The 20,907-nt window shown below is 38.8% G+C and overlaps 1 protein-coding gene and 1 long non-coding RNA gene across 5 annotated transcripts; one reads left to right on the top strand and one right to left on the bottom strand.

Annotated features, from left to right (window-relative positions):
- Nucleotides 1-3: 3 nt before the first annotated feature.
- Nucleotides 4-17,084, bottom strand: LOC110987640 (uncharacterized). 4 transcript variants are annotated; one of them, XR_015424280.1, is made up of 7 exons: nucleotides 16,920-17,082; nucleotides 16,573-16,743; nucleotides 12,499-12,656; nucleotides 9,413-9,616; nucleotides 5,404-5,471; nucleotides 4,680-5,034; nucleotides 4-4,283 (listed from the first exon to the last, which is right to left on the bottom strand). It is a non-coding gene; the product is annotated as an uncharacterized LOC110987640 (long non-coding RNA). The 4 variants fall into 4 exon arrangements; XR_015424279.1 differs by having other exon boundaries at nucleotides 9,413-12,656; nucleotides 16,920-17,084; XR_015424281.1 differs by having other exon boundaries at nucleotides 9,413-12,656; nucleotides 16,924-17,084.
- LOC110987636 (solute carrier organic anion transporter family member 3A1-like) lies at nucleotides 4,736-15,998 on the top strand. Its single transcript, XM_022250536.2, has 11 exons — nucleotides 4,736-5,100; nucleotides 5,730-5,935; nucleotides 7,444-7,734; nucleotides 8,093-8,257; nucleotides 8,908-9,103; nucleotides 9,477-9,630; nucleotides 10,109-10,287; nucleotides 11,197-11,258; nucleotides 12,514-12,662; nucleotides 13,018-13,113; nucleotides 13,406-15,998. The coding sequence occupies exons 1-11, from the start codon at nucleotides 4,736-4,738 to the stop codon at nucleotides 13,487-13,489; spliced, it is 1,947 nt and encodes a 648-aa protein (XP_022106228.2). The 3' UTR covers nucleotides 13,490-15,998.
- Nucleotides 17,085-20,907: the final 3,823 nt, after the last annotated feature.

The following is a 20,907-nucleotide window of genomic DNA, read 5'->3' as shown; positions in this document are numbered from 1 at the left end:
ATCTATATCTACAAACCTATTCTGAATTCGGATTAAACAAAAATTAATCTATGTCTATGTGATTTTTGAATAAAGCTTATATATTTAATGGCAAATATAACATTGAATATAAATGAGTAAATTTTGTTTGTCTAGTTAGATATATCATAGATAACAATTTCTATTTGTGTTCATGTGTTCTTTAGACTTGTTGCATACGTGTATATTTTTTAAAGAATTGCTGAGATTATTTAGTTACTACATATTCTCATTTAACCTCTTGAAACAGTTTTATACCCAAGGCTCCAACAATGGTGAAGGAACATTTTTGTGTGTTTCTTAAAATAATCCTGCTATTCCGTAACAATAAATAACTAGGATAAAGTTTGTATAATAGCAATTTTTATAATGTTTGTGCAGTAAAGTCTCATATTGTAGTTCTTCAACTGACATCAACTTTGTTCATCGTATTTTATTCGGCATTTGTTAAAGTAAGTCCTCAGCGTCTGCAATGCTGTTTTACCCAATTTTCTATCACCAATGTGAATTTGCAATTCGAGTCATAACTGAGTTCCAACCGATAATAGGAAAAAGCTGTGGAGAGAGAGCCTTGATTTTAAAGCTAGCTCCAACAACGAACAACAGGCTGCGCTAAGTTTCCTTTACACCTGTCTCTGAAGTTTCATGCATATGCGTGTTGATTTGTGTAATTCGAGCTTTCAAGTGGATAGAGTACCAGCCATATTTTTGAAGCAGCTCACGTCAACAAAGAAACACCAGCTCAAACTCCATTATTTATGGCATTGGTAACCAACCATGCATAATAAAAGTAACCTATTTATATCGTCTCCACAGGACGCCAACAAAAGTATTTCGATCTCATTGTACTTTGAAATTCATTCTGACACAAACTGTTGCCCCAGAAGTTTACGAAAGAATGAGAATTACTTGTGCCTTGCTGTGCAAGCCTCCGCGTAGTGTACGTATACGCACATGTTTTTCGTTAAAAATGTGGAAGCGCAAGCGGAAGAGACCTTTGCAATGCAGTTCAGCAAACGCCAAGAAAAAAAATTTATCAAAAGTCGTCCACTTGTTCATAAAGAGATACAAGTCTCGCCAGAGAGTAAAATCTAGTTCAAGAGAAAATCGTATTTGGAGGCGGTCTCTTATTCAAACGCTTCTTTCCTAGGTATTTAGCATTCCTTTGACGTAACCAATGATACTTCCTGAAAGACGGGATCTTAAATGACACAAAACTACAAAATACTTTTTATAGAAATCAATTTGTTTAATAGATCAATTTACGACTTCTGACAAACGACGCACCTGTTCAGAGCATTTTTCAAGAATGCAAACTACATTTTTAAACATGTCAAACACTGATAAACACTTAAGGTCTTATCTACAGCTTAGATATTTCCCGCATCCGTGCATTTAACCTAACTTTTGCCGTATGCCCCCTACAAATTTGCACATAATTGGATATATCTATTGTTGGTTATATCTAAACATACTTCTTACAGAGATGCACACATCTGTGCGTCCCTTGAAGATATTGCGCTAGAGATTACACGCGTGCTGTAAGAGAGGAGAATAACTTGTTTTGACAAGGTGACATCAAAGAACACCGAGCCGACACGAGATGGTGGGGGCCGGTGCCAGGCAGTGAAAACTGCAAAACTGCTTTGTCACGAACTTGGCCTAGATCCGTTCACCGATGTACCATGTTTAAGTTTAAAAAAAACAAAACAAAAAAAACCTTTATATATTTCCGGAACCCAACTGTTGATTTCAGGGACATTGAGGGGCTGCAGGCCGTTGGTCATACGCAAGAGGCTACTCGCGAGACATGCGCTTATTGGTCGTTTAGATACTTCCCCTGGTTCTGCACGAAACGTAATTCATTCCAAGGCCTTATGATTATGATATGAAAATCAAGGTTGTCGGGGGATTATGGCTTCGCATTTACTCCAAACAAATTCTAATGAGTGATCACATGACTTGCGCCCAGAACTTCAAGAGGATTCAGTCCTTTCAAATATTTTAATTCAAAAATTAGGATTCTCTTTATGGCGTTCATTTTCTTATAATATTAAAAAAAGGCAAAATCTAATATTTATGCACATATAGCAAATTAAGAAAGGATATCCAAAAGATTATATCAAATCAATGTTCATATTTAGCACTTAGATAATTTCCTGTTCATACTGGAAAGACACCTGCGTAAACAAAAAAGGATTTGAAAAGACACATCAGCAGTGATGGTAGGTAAGGGTTCTGAACTGACACATCTGTTTATCGTGGGAATCGTGCAATTTACGCCCATAAAATCCCGTTCGAATTGACAGCGTCTTTCGTCAAACTGTCAAATAAACGCATCAAGTTCAAAGTACTTGATGTGATGCGACGTAATCAAAATCAGGGATCCGTCAAGGATTCTTGCTGCGTTGCCTCCAAAGCAATTATCGTTCCTTTCTTTAGGCCCAGTGGTCCTAAACGAGTATTTTTTGGAATGCTTAAAGAAACTTTATGCCTAAACTATTTGTGCAATATCTTTGTTAGACGCCGTCACACGCTACTTACCATCTACAAAGACGCCTGTTTCAAGGTTTTTCCTCTGCCATTGGAAAATTGGCTTACTTCCAGCAATCAAAATGTGGTTTTGTTCGTGGGCAAAATATAAAAGCAGTGGAATTAAATCAACTATATGTCAGTCGTTAGCACCAGTGCAAGGTGTTAATGGGCACATGACCTCCTGTCCTAAATTCTATGATAATGACGTTGAAATTCATGTTCCCAGAACTTTTAATAAGACGATGTTTCGCTTGACTTTTACAGCCTGCAACAAGAAACCTTCACCAGGTTTGTACGATCATTTGGATAAGTATAAATGATGAATGTTGTTAAGAACATTCCCAGAAGGTCCAAGACATTAACCGCTGAATAGAAGGCACGCTATAGATTCGCAAATATCCAGAAGCTGACGATAGACCAACAATGTAAAGCCCAAGCGTTGAAAGTAAACCGAAATCTGTAGCAGTTTTAGAACATTTTGTCACGTTTATGCTTAAATACATACGAGATGGTCATATGCTAAACACATTGTTTATTTAATAAACGCAACGTAAGTTTATTGTTTAAACATTGGTTAATTAAGCATAGGGTTTTTAAACTCTTCGTAATTATAAATCCGTTTGTGTGTTCATCACTTAAACTCCTTCATGTGTCTAGGCTGTAACACTTTTTATACACTTTGACACTTTTATAAAAGCTGCAGTGTTTATTACCTGCACATTATTAGTAACGATGACACACACGTGTTCAAGTCAATGACGTGAAGAGTGGCAAGCCAACTGCTACAACTCAACATGGGAACAGAAACGGTTGAAATACTGTTGACAAACCTTACTTTTTCAGAAGATTATTACCTATCTTAGGTCCTGAAATATCTGTGCACGTTATATGTACGAATCTGTGTAGGAAACGAATAAATGCAACTCTAAACAGTCCGCTTTCTCTACATTTGATATGATAAATATGATATTGGGAAATTGGACAAAGTCTCAAACTTTCAATTAATAAAAATAAAAGTTTAAAAGCTGCCGGAAAACTGACCTAGGTAAAATCTAGAGCTTACAGCGTAGCCATATTCAAGGTTTCAACTTCTCCGGGGTTCAGCAGGGTCAGTTGAAATCACTCAATTCGTAAGATATTTGTGCAGTGAGAAGGAAAAAGATAATGCGTCTATAGCTAGCCGGGCAAAATACCGGGCAAAATAAATATCTTTTTGTTTGCCAGCCAGTCAACCACTGTTGCTACTGCTGCGGTAGAATTCTTTTGCCGGAGGGACGATTTATTGGCATTCGTCGCTTTTTTCATCATGTACACAACTATAATTCGTAAGCCGCCTTGGCTAAACAAATTCAAATAAAATAAACGAACATATCTGATAGTATGCACTTTCTCGATATTCCCTCAGCGAAATCGGGCTGCATGCCCACGGAAGAAATGTCAATCACAAATTTCTTTGGTCTTGCATGTTGCTCAGTCCTGCTTACTCCCTCCAGAAAGGTAGTGGCGTCGTACATGCCCTGCTCCGCAAAATCGTAAATAGGCATTGTTCTGACCAATCGACGCGATAGCAGAAGCGTGTTGTCAGGGACCGGGAGATTTCCTTGCAGAACCGGATAGCTGTTGCGTATTTTTTCCGCTGAACCTTACGACCTTTACAAAGTTGTGTAGAGACACTGATGCTGAAGGTACTTTTGACGTTTTAAGGTGTGACTTCGGCTTCTTTTCCGTTTCTATTGGAAATATCAGTAGAGTTTCATTGTGTTTTTTACACTGAAGGTTCTAGATTTTTTATAGCCAACATGGATGCTTCACATGAAACAATTTCCGTTCGGCAAAAATACCAACCCAAAAATTAGAAACGCCACTTTCAGATACGCGGATTTTAAAAATATTCCATTGGTCTTTATTTGTCATTGCCACTTTTTATTTTCATTTCATTTTCTTGTTATAAAGCAAAAACTGAATTCTTGTCGACTCCAAATTCATGTTTGTGAAATAGTACCAGTTCGCATTGCTGAAAACGGATTGTTATTTCTTTATTTTTCTGAAAATACATTCCGAAATGTCACCAAAAATCGTGTTTGTAGTACTTGAAGTGAAGAAAACTCGTACATCTGTTTATGTACCTTTGCTCTAACTTGCAGGTCGGTCGGTTGTAAACTGAACGAATTCGAAGCTTCTCATGATGGGCCGTGGTTTCTTCCACTATCCAGTCGCCTTCGGGCTTTGCTTTACTGTCTTCATGGTCTTCCAAGTCAGCGTGGGGATCTACATTGGCGGTATCCTCACCACACTAGAGAGGCAGTACCGCATCAAGTCCTCCCTGGCAGGCGTGGTGGTTTCCACCAGCGACTTTGCCAGTTTGATATCAATCATAGCCGTGACGTACGTCGGAAAGAGCTGGCACAGGCCGCGGATCATTGGGGTGCTGGCGACCATGACCGGCATCGGAGGGATTCTAAGCGCAGTGCCACATTTCATCTACCCAGCATACAGAGAGGGTGAAGGTGGGTTACTACAAAGCGCCAACGGATCAAATGCAACAAGGTATATATAATCCATTTAGAGCGCTAGTTAACAGGTTGGCACAAAAGTTGAACTTACCAAAGAATTAAAAACAGTGCTGCTTAGGACAGTTTTACAGCTTGGATAAGCTAACAGTGGCCCACACATGGAGATTTTTATTTTTACGTCAGTAATTTACGTTACTTTTTTCTCCAGGGCCTAAGCTTGCCTTCATTGCGCTTACTGCTTAACGGTCTCTGTTAAATAGATCGCGCCTGTATTAACACAAAACGAACTCCTTAGCAGGGCCATGATTCGGCTAATCTTATAAAGTGATCTTGTTACCTTCACTGTAGCTGCTGCTGTTGTCCAGCTTGCTGCATTGACGCCTCTTAGGACTAGCTTCACTTAATCTTTAAGTACATGTATAAAAATAAAAAAAAATTGTTGGCGCTACAAATCTGGCACGTTAAAACACCAGATTCAACAGAAAGACTGCATGATCATTTTCCTTAATAAATGGCAAAAATGTTCTGTTGTACAGTAACTGAACAAGTGTCACTCCATTTGCGTCTCCATACAGAACTCCTTACGCAGATTGGAGACCAGACATTGTGAAAATTGTCAGGAGAGTATTTACTGGGTAACATTTGTCGCTATTTTGCTCCTAGTTCCAGCATCTTTGTCTGTGATGCTGGCCGGGAGTTGGAGGAATGCTCGGCACAGGATATCGATGAGTCTGGCTCCCGAGTTGAGGAGATGTGGGCCCTGTTCCTTGGCCAGGCCATCATGGGTCTGGCCTACGGACCACTGTTCCCTATCGCTCTGACATATCTCGATGACCAAGTGAAGGGTACCACTACACCTTACTATATCAGTAAGCCTGTTTTCTTATTACATCTCTACCTAAAAAAAGCGAAACGTTTTAAACCACATGATGACATGGTTCGATATCAGGGTGTTCATTTCACACCATACGTTTCCGGTGTATATACACCATTCATTTGTAAACGTTTAAATTCATTACACTTTTATTGTTTTTGAAGCTGGTTATATCATGAACATATTTCGACCGGATCAGTGTGTATAATGTAATGATCAATGTATAATATTGAATTATAATCAAATAACATTAAAGTGTAACTTCACTTGGAATGTCAAGTATGATAATTTCAAAACCAGGTTTATGTGCTAAAATAAGGAATTCACTGCAAATCGCCACTCATTCAAGGTGACATTGCAAATATCAGCGAAATACTTTGAATTTTTGAAAGTCAGCCATTTGGGTAAGAAAACTGCAGTTAAATAAAAGGAAAATATGCCTCTGACAACCTTACCCTTTCTGTGGCTGTCCTCAAAAAGATGACTCTGAAAATCAACGGGAGTAGATTCCTCAAAAAATATTTAGATATTTTAGACAGTTTTTACGTTTCGTGTTGCTGACTAATCTCCAATTACAGAAGTACAAAGACTGTCTGGCAGGAAACATGACTGTACCAAATGAACTACCCAAAACCTCTTTATACATGTTTCCGGGCAATGTTCACCACATCCTGGAAAAAGCGTTTGAGGATATTATTTGGGCATTTGAATATAGGTATTCCTCCAAGAAGTTTAAAAACACCCACTGTACATCACTGTCTTTTCACAGTTCATTTCAGCCAAACTTGGACAAAGCAATCTTCCTAAAATGCTGAGAATTGAAAAGCAGTGGTGTGCCAGTGCAAGTGAATTCAGCATCTGACATATCAATCGCACTGATGCAGATAAAAACGTTGGTGGGAAGTTATTGCTGGTGTTAATGTTTTCAGAGAAAGCCCTGAAAGGTATATAAATCAACAAGCTGCGTGCGTTTCGTCCACACAGCGCAGGAACAACAATTGTGTACAAATGGTAAAAACAGTAATCCTACCTTTAAAAATCGGACTTTTATGCACCTTGAGGGGCCAAAAAAAGACCCATGAGACTGTTTGTGTGCAAATCATTTCATTTCGAATCTCTTGTGTCAAAGGATTTTTTGGGGGTGGTGTTTTTACGCTATAAAAAAGCATTCAACCTGTGCGTAAGCTGGCATGCAAAGGCCTCGCCAAACAACAACATAAAAAAACTATAAATCTCCTTTACTTTTTCATGCTACAGCTAGTTTGATGTCAGGTCTCGTATTACGGAAATAATGTTCCAATACTCATTTTAAACACATTCTAAAGCATGGTTTAGATCTAATGTTAAATTGACGACGAGTTACTTCCAATGAAACAAACAGAGAAAAGGGCTGGTTTTAGGGACTAACTGAGTCTAAAAAGATTTGAGTAACATTCTTTGGTGCAGGTGCACGCAGATTTTTTTCCAACTGAACTTTTGACTTGATCTGTACTCGATGTGCAGGTGTCTTCCTGACAGCCGGCTCATCCTCCACCCTGGTGGGTTTCGGCCAGGCCTTCTTGTTTCTCACGACCAATGTCAACTGGCCTGCCCAGCCCGACTACACTAAGGAGTGGATCGGAGCCTGGTGGTTGGGCTTCCTCGTGGACGGAGTGATCATCTTGATTATCGCCATCCCTTTCTTCTTTTTCCCGAAGGAGATGGATTTCAAGGTGAGAGAGGAGGACATACCGCCTGAGAGGCTGGCCAAGGAGGGAAAAGACGGCCAAGCAAGCAGTGATCTTGGAGTCAAAGGTAAGACTCAAAAATCAACATATGTTCCTCGCTTGACGCTAAAAGAAGAATGGAAGTGAGACGGCTTCCATCGATCTACATATGGGGTTTGTGATCACTTTTTAAGACCCATGATGGGTGTAAAAAAAATTCATCTCTTCACTTCTGCACGGGTTATGATGCCATCCAAAAAAGGAACATTTGGTCCATTCCCGCATTCCCACTTTGGGTAACACCTCGTGACACACAAAAGTCATTAGACGTCCGACAGAGCACGAGTAATCAAAGACACGAAACGTTAAGCATCCATTTGGTTTTAAACGAGCCGTACATTTTTTCACGTGTCTATTTACTTGTCCCAATTATTCCTCCCCGTCAGATTTTGTGGCGTCCTCTAAGCGGATCGGCACCAATGCTGTTTTCATGATGCTCCTCGTGTCAACCATTTTTGAGCTGGCGGTGTCCGCATCCTTTGGGTTTTTCTTGGCCAAGTTTTTCGAGATTCGGTACAACACGGCCCCGTCGTTTTCAGCCTTACTTGTCGGTAAGTAGTTCTTCCTTGAGCTTAAAGAATGTCCTCAATAATCAAGGTGAGCAAACACTTTTTTAAAAAATCTGAAAATTTAGACTGAAAAAGTTTTTGAGATTATCATCAGTTCCCAATCCTAATCTAGATGCTTCCTCTTGTGAAGTAATAACCAGTCAGTCAGTCAGTAGCCCTAAATCAAATCCCTGTTAGTTTGTAGATTCTAATAACAAGGAAAGTGTTTCTAATCGGAACTGAATCCCCATTTAATACATGAACGAGTCTGGTGACAATGCTACGTCTAATAAGCATGACCGTCACCCCGTATTGACACCTAGTCCAGCATAGTGTAGATGTCTCGCAGTGTTACATGTAGCTCCAAGTATCAGTGACGGCGTTGGCCTTCATGAGATTTCACAGCCACAAAAGAAACATCCACATTTGGGGCTATTTTCCTTTTTCTTGTGACTTTTTTAACTGAAGCTTTTTACAAATGAAGAACATTTTTCTCCCTTCAAAGCAAGGTATTAAAACTTCATGCTGAGACCTATCCAAAAAGCAAAGAGAGATGAAAAACAAACTGTTCTCTGCCGTGGGCACCGTAATCAGTGACAAAACAGTCCATTCCCGTCTCTCTGATTCTGATGGGTGTACTGTTTTATACACAGGGATAATCGTGATGCCAGGGGCACTCCTCGGCAATCTTACGAGCGGAGTCCTCGTCAAAAAGTTGAAGCTGACATCACGTGGGTGTGGGGCTATGATCCTGAGCCTAACCGCCTTGGTCATGTGCTGCATCCCGGTGGTGTATTTCCTGGGCTGCCCGGAGGCAAACTACGCCGGTTACACCGACGGCGTTTTAAGGTAGGGGGCAACTACTGAGGCGAACCAATATATTTCAATGAAATCATCTGCTGATTTGCTGAGTACACCTGTATTCCATAGTCTTGTTACCGGTTTTTAACTCTAGTGCCTGTTAAAGTGCGTTGTTGAAATGATAAGAGATCTGACAATTACCACCATTTGTTTCTGCTAATGTAACACGGGGCAGATTTGCACTTGACGAATACTCGGGTTTTTTGAGTCTTGTATATACAAGCCTGAAAACAATTATACTTCAAGGGCATATTAGTTGCTCCATCAGGCTACTATAGTGGTTCTTATAACATTTACCTCAAGGCAAAACCTTTGCGTTGAAATCCTCTTCAATGACGTTGAGTCTGTCTATTCTTGGCAGCATTTCAAGCCCTTGTAACATGGACTGTACCTGCACCATCGATCGATTCGAACCGGTGTGTGGAGCTGATGAGAAGGTGTACGTAACTCCTTGCTACGCCGGTTGTACCGGTCAGCGCTCGGATCCGACGGACGACCCTGCTGTCAATGCCACGGTAGGAAGAATGCCAAAGCATTTATGCAAAATAAGTTAGCACAGTACTTAATTGACGGACATAAAACCCATAAGAGCTTTCTGCGAACTTGAAAACAACGTGACACTTCCGAAACAAATCCAAATACAATTTCATTGTACATGGACAAGTAAATTTTGAAGAGACTTCTGGAGAGTCGATAACTCCAGGAATGTTCAATGCCAACAAACCGCTGAGAAAATGTAGCCCTAAATCAAACTCAACTTGCCCAACACCTTTCGCAATCATATCCTGAAATTGGAATTCAGTCAAAGACAAGTTTATTCACTGTCACCAAACAAGACTCAGTAGAATTTCAAGTCTCAATGCAGTCGAGCTTAAAGCTATTAGTTGCTGCAGATCAGCTTGTGAACTAGCTATTAGTTGATATTCCACGATCGGAGCTGGTTGATCTTCAGAATCTTAAGGTTCGGCTGTTACTCTTGGTATCCCTTTCCAGGTTTATACTGGTTGCACCTGCAGTACAGGGTACAATGCAACCGGTCCGTCTTCCACTGACGCCCTTGCTGGGAAGTGTGTGGGTACTTGCGATATGCTCTACTACACAGGAATATTACTCTTCTGTATTGTCTTGTTTGGTTCCATGACTCAGAATCCTCTCACAATCATGCAAATGAGGTACGCCTTTGCCAAAATAACATGCGTATTGAAATATATAATGCAAACGGTGTATTAATTGTGCGCTATTGTAACGGAATTGCCGTGTCCAGTGGGGTACATTATACGCAACTTCCTTCAGATCTTACCCACTCGACTACCGTATTTTAAGGGGGTTTGAACTTTGAAGTATTCGTGCTTTGGACAAGTCACAAGTTTAGTTCTGTGTGGAAAACATATTTAAAAATAATCACTGGTACTCTACGCTTCCACTCACTAATCAGCACTTTTCTCTGTGCACAGTCAACCGAACACATTTGTGGTTTAACGGCATCTGCTTTTAATATTATTTTGACGTGTTGTGAGAACCGTATTTCCAATCTTTATGAACTTTGTGAAAGGAGTGCAAAACAAAGAACTGAAATTTCCTGTGTGATCCCTAAAGGCACAACAATATTCATAAAGGGATATGGTTAATAAATCTTATCAAACAATCGAATATGAACAACTGCGGTTGAGAAATGACATTATGACCTGCAACAAACAGCTGTAGTTGTAGCGGTCTGTTGTCCCCGTTAGAATGACCTTTTCGAAGCAGGAAGAGGACAAGCTCTGATTGACTTTTTACCTAGTTTCACATTCTGGGTTATAAGTAAACGGAATACTAAACCCCTTCAAATTCACGGTAGACACTTGTGACAGCATGGTACTGGTGCGTTGGTACACCCCAAAATCGTCTCCCATTAAACAAGTGTATTTGAAATAGGTCGCACCTTTCAACATAAATGCAAGGCACTCGGAGAGAAGAACCTGTTTGTACTGCATTGATTACAGGCCAGCCAGATAGTCCAAGCGCCATGTTTTTACCTAGAACGATACAGCATAGCGAAATTGCCTTGTTCAATATAGTTATTTTTGTTGTTTATGCAGATCTGTTGGAAAAGATAAGACTTTTGGTCTCGGCATTTCAGCCTTCTTCAGTCGCGCATTAGGTGAGAACTTATATTTTGGCAAGCGACAAAACAAGAAAGGTATAGTTGTGAAAATCCAACCTTATCTCGCTGGCATGTAACAATTAGGCCTACTTTCAACAAAACAAAAGGTAACCGAAATTAATGAATCCATGGTACAACCACAGCGTAAAGATGTAAAATCTATATTTGTCAACGAAATGAACCGGTTTGATATTTCAAACAAGCAAGTCAGAACAAAACATAAGTGCGAGTCGTTGTATTGAGTCCGTGTACGTTTTGTTCATTCGTTTTTTATTAAAAGCGAATGTCACACGACCAAACACAAGTCGTTTTCCATTTTTCGATTTGAAAACGAAAATCAGAAATCAAAATCAAGTGTTTTTTCCGTTTTGGTTTGAAAACGAAAGATGAGAAAAAAGACGAAGAAGTCGTTTCTTGTTTTTCCTGCTGAAAACGAAACACGGAAGTAATCTTGTTTAATTTTAATCTCAATTAATCCCACGTAATTTCGAGGTGTCACGGACGTCTCTGAGCATTTCTCAAGATGAAAGTTGTCTTTGAGCATGCGAGAAATTTCCTTGTCAGTTACTCCTCCTTTTATTTTATAACCAATGAATTCCTCATATTCCTCTACTTCAGCCGTGTGAAGACGTTTCTTACATTACGCAATGAAATTGGAACTGTGTCTCATTCTTGGAGCAAGAGTTTTGTTCGCTTTCACAAAGAAAAACGAAAACAGAACGTGATTATCGTTTTTCGTTTTCAAATGAAAAGCGAGAATGAAGCGACTTGTTTCTGTTGTCATTTTTGTTTTCAAATCAAAAACGAGGAACGACTTGTTTTTTGATTTTCATTTTTCGTTTTCAAAGCGAAAAATGGAAAACAACTTGTTTTGGGGTTGTTTGATTTTTTTTTATCGAAAAACGAATGAACGAAACGTACACGAACCGTATTGCCACGCTGATAGGGCAGACCCTGCGCTCCTATAGACCCCTTGCAGCTGGTACTCTGTAATGTTTTACAGAGTTTTACCTGACATAGCAAGGAACCATTGAAAAACGTGAAAATCAGTCCCTATATTGCTTTTTCCCGACTACCCTGGGACGCGCTTCATTTGGGGCATGAAACTAAGTCATTGTAGTGGGAAGAATGTTTCACTTTTCCAGGGAGGGATATATTCTTGAGCAAGAAAACAAGACTGAATTTTTTTAAGTCTGCATCTTGTGATGGGAATAGGATACCGAAGAATGTTACTGACTTGTCCTCTACACAGGATTCCTCCCAGCCCCGCTGTATTTCGGTGCAGCCATAGAGGGTGCCTGCATCTTGGAGCGTATCGAATGCGGCGTCAGCGGTGACTGCCTCATCTATAACTCTCAAGTCTTCAGTCTAACATTCCTTGGCATCTTCTTTGGCCTGAAGGTGAAAAAAAGCTGTCACTTTAGGGGAATGAAGCATCCTCAATTGCAGTGACGTATGTCTGACGAGTGCTTGCGGCTTACCTCCCCATTTAGCCCCATCCCAGAATTTGAAAAAAGGGCCTGTTATCTTAATGCAGTAGTTTGAAGGTAACCTCCATTTAAAAACTAATGTTACAAAAAATGGGTGTTTCCTAAATTCTCTGACTTTCCAGATAAAAAACTCAAAGGTCTTGTCTAAGAGATGACACGAATAAAGTTTCTGAGATACGGGTACTTTTCGGATCATGCGTGTTTATGTCTCCCTAATGATTCTTGTAATGTTTTAACATGTTTTTACTTTTTAATTTCACGCTCAGATATGCAACCTGTTCTTCTACTCCATTGCCACTACCGCAGCAATTAGGCGCGACAAAAGAGCGAACCGTGAATCCCAAAACGACGAGAAAACCAAGGTGAGATATTCAGATGAGAAAAGAACACACCAAATGTTCGAAATCAATACTGTTTAAAGTAACCAATAAGGCCAGTAAAATGCTTACAAAATGCACTTGAATTTCTGATATCAGTTCTTGGCGTACAGTTCTCGTGAGCACGAGTCTCTACGCACCTTCCTTTCAGTAGTATATCATACACTTTCACTTATATGCTTCACTAATGTTGGTCCTTGCCGGATGATAGTTTTGGATCACCAAGAGGTAATATCCGTAAAGTAACGGTGGTCCACATTTTCTTGTCTCTTTCCAGAAAGTTGGCGCGGAAGGGCTAGACAACAAAGGTTTCATTGGTGGTTCTGATTTAAGTAACGTCAGCTATGACACTAAATTGTAATGAGGAAATGTCATTATTTGGTGTAATTCAGAGTAATGGGTTTCCATTGATTTAATCGAATGCCGAGTGACGTCTAACACGCTAAAAACTCTAAATAACCTTTGAAAGCTGAGTTGTTAATTCTAAGTGCAGAATATTCCCAGAATGAACAAATTCGATCACTATTTCCTTGAAATACATCTATCCCATTCACTATGACTGACAATGCATTGACATCGTTTATTATTACTGCGCAGAGAAGGAACGATTTCTACATGCTGTCTTGATATTCGCTGGCTTACCAAACTTCCCTTACAACTTAGATAACTACATAAAATATATTTTAAAATACATACTACTTTTCTAGGAACTGATGTTTGATATTTCTTTAAGTTTGATATTTCTTTTCAAAATAATGAATGATTTTTTAAAAACGTGTAAGGCTAAAATCAGAAAACATTTTTGCAGCGTAGACAGAGATATAAGTCTATTACTCCCGCCCCAGTTACTCGATCAGTTGCCAGTTGTAGAGGTTTGCGGTAGCACTGTTTCATTTCATTTCATTTCATTTATTAATTTCTGCAGGTAAAGATACAAACTCGCATGTATAAAAGTTGACAAGAAAAATAGTCGAGCAACAGCCCTGCAGGATTGCAAAAAAGCACACTAAATTACAGTCAAGTTGTCCTAGGTGCCACTTAAACCAAACAATGAAACAAATACATGTATACTGCCTACGGAAAACAGGAAGGGAACTAAACGTATGACACCCATAAAATTAATTTAAAACAAGATTTTCACTTAATTTTTAATCAGTAGGTTATAAATAAATTAAAAAGACATATAAATTAAAAAAGTAATCTTCAACTACTTTTACTCTCACCGACCATGCAAAATATCCATAATAATAAGCCCCCTGCGAACAGCATTGAATGGCAAAAGGCTTATTAACTATGGACAGACAAGACACAAACAACATGCACACACACAAAAAGTCACAAGGAGAGAAAGTCAATGTGTTAGAAGTTATCTTCCGAGAGAAATGGATAGTCGGTAAAAAATACACTAGGCCGTTTACAGTACAATATATAGGCATGCCTAATGTGTATAAAAATCGGAGTAATGATCGAAGAATTTGTACAAAGCCATTTATTCCCTTTGAACAACTATGCATAATAGCCTACACAATGGGCACAAGTGTGTAAAAACTGGATAAAAACTGCATCAACCCACACCATTCCAGTAAAAATGTACTACATGGAAAAAAAATCATTTATAAATTTGCGTTAGGGTTGCCCGTGAACCTGGCATCAATAAATGTTTTCTTCGTGAGTTAGTAAAACACCTTAATCCTAAAACAAACATGTAACAGAATTGGGTAATGCGGTTAATAGTCTCGAGAATATATTGAAAGAGACTAGTAGAATAGAGCAGCATTAGCCCTCGACCTCTGGTGGTGAAATCTTCATTATTTCTACCGTCCGACAGGTATGTCAAGTTGGTTAGACAAATATTTCACAACAAACACAATAGAAAGAAAGTGGAGTCTGTTGTGTACAAAGGCAAACCTAGCTGGATACACCTTTCAGAATACTCCATCTCGAGTTTAGGATAACCCTAACCCTCCTCAATCCTTCACCTGTTGGAGGATTGAGGAAGGTTAGGGTTAATGGAGGTCTTTCTCGGGAGGCCTAAACAAAAGCCAGTAAAACGTCATTGGACCCTAACCAAAGTATAGTATAAACAGGGCGCCACCAACGTGCTGCATATTCTAATAATGGTTTGCTGATTGAGCAATAGAGTGAAATGAGAATATTAGAGTCTCTAGATTTAAGAACTCTACCAACAAGACCATTAAGACAAGTAGCTTAGAAAACAATATTCTTAATGTGTTGCTTCCAACTTAAGTCCCTGGAAATAATAACACCAAGATATTTATAGTCATCCACATGTTCCAATACAAAATCCCCAATTTCAGTACAATGGCCTGGGGATTTTTTGAACGCCTATCTAAGAAGTAAGAACCACACATGCTCATAAAGAGATGTCCTTGCATCGTGTTGCCGCAAATCCTTACAACTTACTTGCTACCTCACCATGAAAAACTCCAAAGCTCATCGATCAGTTGTGTTTACATGCAATTTGCAAAGAAATCTTGTATATGCTTTACACCGTTGGTACACTTGAGGTAGAGAACTATATAGTATAGCATAATATAGCATATTATTTAAACAAAATCTTGGTCTTTTGTATTTTTATACGGCGTTTTAATGGGGAATTTTCATTTTGGGCTTAAGAGAATATTACCCAAGCTTGGTTATATAAAAGAAACATAAATAAAACAATAATCCTTTAAAAGTAGATTTTAGCTGGTAATGTAAACCATTTGTGCTTGATTTTTTGAGCCGAAAATTTTCCAGTAATATGCATGTGTTTTAAGAACTTTTTAAGTACTGTATGTACAGTAGACCACAGAGATTCATTAATGAATTGGAGTTATTAAACAATCTGTATAGGCATAACGTGAAAATTATCCGGTGTCTTTCAATTTCAGTTAGGCGTCTCGTACTTGTTCAATACCTCTTAGCCTTTAATATGGATTTAAAGCTGAGGATTTTATTCCTTATTGGCTTTCAAACAGTCAAAAACTTTGATGTGAGGTAACAGAAGACTGAAAACAGCAAAAGATGGCAATGCTTAGGAAAACACTGTGCCGAAATTCACTTCAAGTTTCCAACAAGACATTGGTATACGGAGTGCATCCACATTTTATCTTACCAAGATAATGATGATTACCAAAACATTAAGCCAACTCTGATGAAACATTAATAGATTTTATTTTACATTTACAAACCAGTGATGCATTGTTTTAAAATCAGTTCTCAGTGCACCAGTTCTTATTAAAAATGTGGATTCAGAGGCCCATGTATTTATTACGAAAATTAAAGTTGGATTTTCCTTGCACACAATCTGCACTCTGTGCTTGACAACGGTGGCGTAATTAACCAACGCCTATCAGCCATTCATTTACGTTTGTGCAATGTTGAATGTCTGGAGATGAACTTTAACACCTGTCCACATTGACCATAGCTTGGTATAATTACCCGCACAACGTGAGGAGCGTTTCCCCGTCACAGTTAATGGGATCACAAAGACATCAGGAATCGCCTGATGCAGGGGTCAGCATGAAAACAGACCTTTGCTGCTCCCAGATATCTCCATGCAGGTTAGCCAGACATCAATGATAATGCAGAATCAACATTCTTTTTCGACAACTGTAGCAAAACAAATTCATTTACTAAGTTTTAAAAATCGTACCAACCAATGCAAACCCTTGTACGCTTACACGTTTTACATTTGGCACGTATAGTGCAAAGGAGAACACATCAAATTCTTTAAATAACGTTTTCCTGGTCTATGCATATTCTAAACAAACTAACTGTATACTTACAGACCTTACAGCAAAGCAATGTGTCATTCTTTTTGTTTCTCACAATAAGAATTACCACAAGATCAATTTATGCGAAACAAGTTATGGGACAGCAACCAGAGCTTTAAAACCGTCCCTTGTTTAAGAAGCGCAAACAGGCTCTAAATCAATAGGTCCATTGCAAAGTTGACGTCAGACAAACTGTTGCGATGATACGTCAAAGCACCGCTTAAGTCCTGATATTCTCTAGAAGCCGGCACACTTGACTGAAGGGCCTTTACTGACTTGTGTTACTGCAAAAAAATATCAGGGCACTCAATCCTGTCCTGAAACCTTGAGATGAGCGGTACATATTTAGGTTTCTCAATCTCTGAATCATAAGTTATGAAATATTTTCAACCACTCACCGTGGCTTTGCAATGACAACTGACTTAACCTCCATTAACAACTGGAAGGAGAAATTCAGATATGTTGAGCGTGTCGCACCCTTGCAAAAAGTACAATTCTGATGGAAGCAAATATTTTTGAATTTCCTCAGATAGGGATTTTTTCCGTATTCCTTGCATAAATGTTTCTTTTACCTTAAAGGAAATATACATGTGCCGATTCGTGAACTAAAACTCCTAATGTAGCAATCACTTTATGAAGACAATATACATTGTTTCGATGTACCAGTAGACAATGTATGTCTTTATTCTTTGGTGTATCCAGTCAATGACTAAAATCGATGAAATGTTATCCACCAGTCCAGAAATAAGTGTTGAGCCGTATCTAACTTCTCCCTTGTCGGTTATGCAATCCAGACATTTAGCCACTAAAAAATAAAGTGCAGGAGCAAGAACGATTCATCTTGGAAATAAAAGAAAGAAATGTGAACAGTTCTTCGATTGAACTATGCCATGAAACTCATATTAATATTTATCACCTGCTCCAATGATTTTCTTTAATTCGACCTCCAATAATTGTTGTTCTCGTCTGTCTATGTTTGCAGTGTCTGCAGGTACTGAGGAAACAATAAGTGTGCCCATCAAAGTGCACTTAGTCTGAGTCATTTTATAATTATCAGTAGAGCACCATTTACTTTTCCGCTGATTTTTACTCCATCGACAAAAAGAAGATAACTACTGCATAAATATCCACTTAAGGGTGCAAGTAATATTTTGCCTTTTCACATATCATATGGATTTCAGAGCTATTTGTGTTTTTTTAAATAAAGGATAATTCCTTTAAGGCTTGCTGATGGTGCAACTACTTTTTATACATGGAAATGCCTCAAATATTCACTTGAGCTTAAATGCCTTCTACACCAGTTACCAAAGGGTACCTTACACAACTGGAAGTGGTAGAATGACTGTTATTTACACCCAGTTGTCCTTTGGACTTGCTCGTTTACCAAAACACATCAAAGCTCCGCTGTTGAACCAACCCCCTTTGTTGTTCCCACAATTGGCAGTAAAAAAGACACCCGTCATCTTCCCCGGTCCATATCGTCAGCTATTTCATCCGATAGCATTGTTGGTCCTGTTTGTCAACCCAGACCCTCGTATATATTAGAAGTAGTGATTTTCCACCCTTTTCAGAAGCAACACACTAGAACTTGACGAGTAGATTGATTATCTTATCTTAATATCCCCAACGCTGTGGCAATAAAGGGGGGGTCACACAAGTTTCAGTCACTCTGATCTCATGTCCTGCATTTGCCATGTTGCAAAATGGTTGCCACTCACTGCTGACAAAGACTGTTCAACGTCTCCATCAACAAAGAGTGATTAAAAATTATGAAAAATGAATAGGAGAAACTGCACAATGGTGTTAACCAAAGGGATAAATAAAATATGATAAACAAAAAGTTCAAGGACCGTGAACGTTTTTAATTTTTAGATACAAAAATATACATTGGAAAATGTTAAGAAAAGTTGTCTTTTAATTTAGATGCTCCTGCTATTTCCGTCTGCTGCTTATTACTGTGTCAGGATTCAAATGTACATTTCATCAAATCGAAAGAATATAGTCTTTTCACACACTGAATAAGTTCAAACATTCCCGGACCATTATTATCATCATCATCATCATCATAATCATCATCATATTGTTGTTGTTGTTCTTGTTGTTGTTCTTGTTGTTGTTGCTCTTGTTGTTGTTGTTCTTCTTCTTCTTCTTGTTCTTGTTGTTGTTGTTGTTGTTCTTGTTGTTGTTGCTCTTGTTGTTGTTCTTCTTCTTCTTCTTCTTGTTCTTGTTGTTGTTCTTGTTGTTGTTGCCCTTGATGTTGTTCTTGTTGTTGTTGTTGTTCTTCTTCTTCTTGTTGTTGTTCTTGTTGTTGTTCTTGTTGTTGTTGCTCTTGTTGTTGTTGCTCTTGTTGTTGTTGCTCTTGTTGTTGTTGTTCTTCTTCTTCTTGTTCTTGTTGTTGTTCTTCTTCTTCTTCTTGTTCTTGTTGTTGTTGTTCTTGTTGTTGTTGCTCTTGTTGTTGTTGTTCTTCTTCTTCTTCTTCTTGTTGTTCTTGTTGTTGTTGCCCTTGATGTTGTTCTTGTTGTTGTTGTTCTTCTTCTTCTTCTTGTTCTTGTTGTTGTTGTTGTTCTTGTTGTTGTTGCTCTTGTTGTTGTTGTTCTTGTTGTTGTTGCTCTTGTTGTTGTTCTTCTTCTTCTTCTTCTTCTTCTTCTTCTTGTTCTTGTTGTTGTTGCTCTTGTTGTTGTTGTTGTTGTTCTTCTTCTTCTTCTTCTTCTTCTTCTTGTTGTTCTTGTTGTTGTTGCCCTTGATGTTGTTCTTGTTGTTGTTGTTCTTCTTCTTCTTCTTCTTCTTCTTGTGCTTGTTGTTTGTTCTTGTTGTTGTTGTTGTTGTTGTTCTTGTTGTTGTTGTTCTTGTTGTTCTTGGTGTTCTTGTTGTTGTTTTAGAGGCAGGAGGAAACCGGAGTACCCGGAGAAAACCTGCGAGGGCGATTATGGACTGGAAACTAAACGTACTAAAGGCTTGGGCTAAGCCGGGACTCGAACCCGGGCCTACTTGGTGCAAAGAGAGTAAAGAACCACTACGCTGAAACCCCCCCCCCATTATGTTTCTTGTTTAAAAATATACTCTCCAGGTTATTCAACATCGGCAGAGTAGCCCGGGTTTTTTCTCTTATTTCACCGGGCTGGTTATCCAAGATCATATATTTTTGTTTTCAAAATATACTCTCCAGAATACTCAACACCGGCACAGAAGCCCAGGTTTTCCCTCTTATTTCACCAATACCGAAAGTTTATTTCGATGTCACCTCGAGAGCATAATCCAATCTTACCAACCGCAAACCGGCATTTTTTCTGAAACCTATAGCAATAAACTTTATGCAACATTTAGAAAACCGCAAAATTTTTAACGGAAAAAAGTTTGACCCTTTTATATCCAGAACTATTTAAAAGAAAATTCCAGTGAGTTGCTTGACGATTTCGATCGATGACACGCGCCCAATCACCACTTATGCTAAACAAAGAAGCATTACAAACTCAAGACTAAGGTCTTACAAATTCAATACAAAGGGGTTGCAAGTAAACAAACTTACTTCAAGCCACCTGTGTGGCAAAACAAACTCTTGAAAAATAAAAAAGGGAAGCTAAGGATAATATAATTACTAAGGTTGGGGGCAGTCAACGAAGACTAACAGACGTACAAAAATTGCCATAGAAGGACGAATAGCCCAAATAATCCAGGTCAAACAAAACCAGTGCTGCGTTCAGCGTTACCTTCTCCAATTAACAACTCGAAAAATCGTTCTAAAAAGAAATTTCTCGTGTCAGTCTTCACTTAGTTAAAATACACATTATTTACGCGTCGAAATATAGTTTAAAGCTTAATATTTAAGTTACAGTTTAAAACTTAAATTTTAAGTTTAAACCTTAAAGATGACTGTACCATTTTTAGTTCATCGGTGGAGAACTCCCTTTGGCGCAGCAAGGAACCACAACAAACTCACGGTTCAGGCAAAACGGCAAGCGTGTTGACACCTGGTTAATTGGCACCAATACCACTGGTGGCT

The sequence above is a fragment of the Acanthaster planci genome, linkage group LG02 (genome assembly GCF_054643075.1).
Source record: "Acanthaster planci isolate LZ-2023a linkage group LG02, COTS_SCS, whole genome shotgun sequence".
NCBI classification, from domain to species: Eukaryota; Metazoa; Echinodermata; class Asteroidea; order Valvatida; family Acanthasteridae; genus Acanthaster; species Acanthaster planci.
The sequence above is the reverse complement of the archived record's forward strand: the minus strand, read 5'-3'. Positions and strand labels throughout refer to the sequence as shown.

What these genes read in the sequence shown, in the direction of transcription:
- LOC110987636 (XM_022250536.2), top strand. Translation starts at nt 4,736, where the DNA reads ATGATGGGCCGTGGTTTCTTCCACTATCCAGTCGCCTTCGGGCTTTGC. An exon ending in CTCACAATCATGCAAATGAG is followed by an intron (nt 10,288 to 11,196) that starts GTACGCCTTTGC and finishes TTGTTTATGCAG; the next exon opens with ATCTGTTGGAAAAGATAAGA. An exon ending in CTTCTTCAGTCGCGCATTAG is followed by an intron (nt 11,259 to 12,513) that starts GTGAGAACTTAT and finishes TCCTCTACACAG; the next exon opens with GATTCCTCCCAGCCCCGCTG.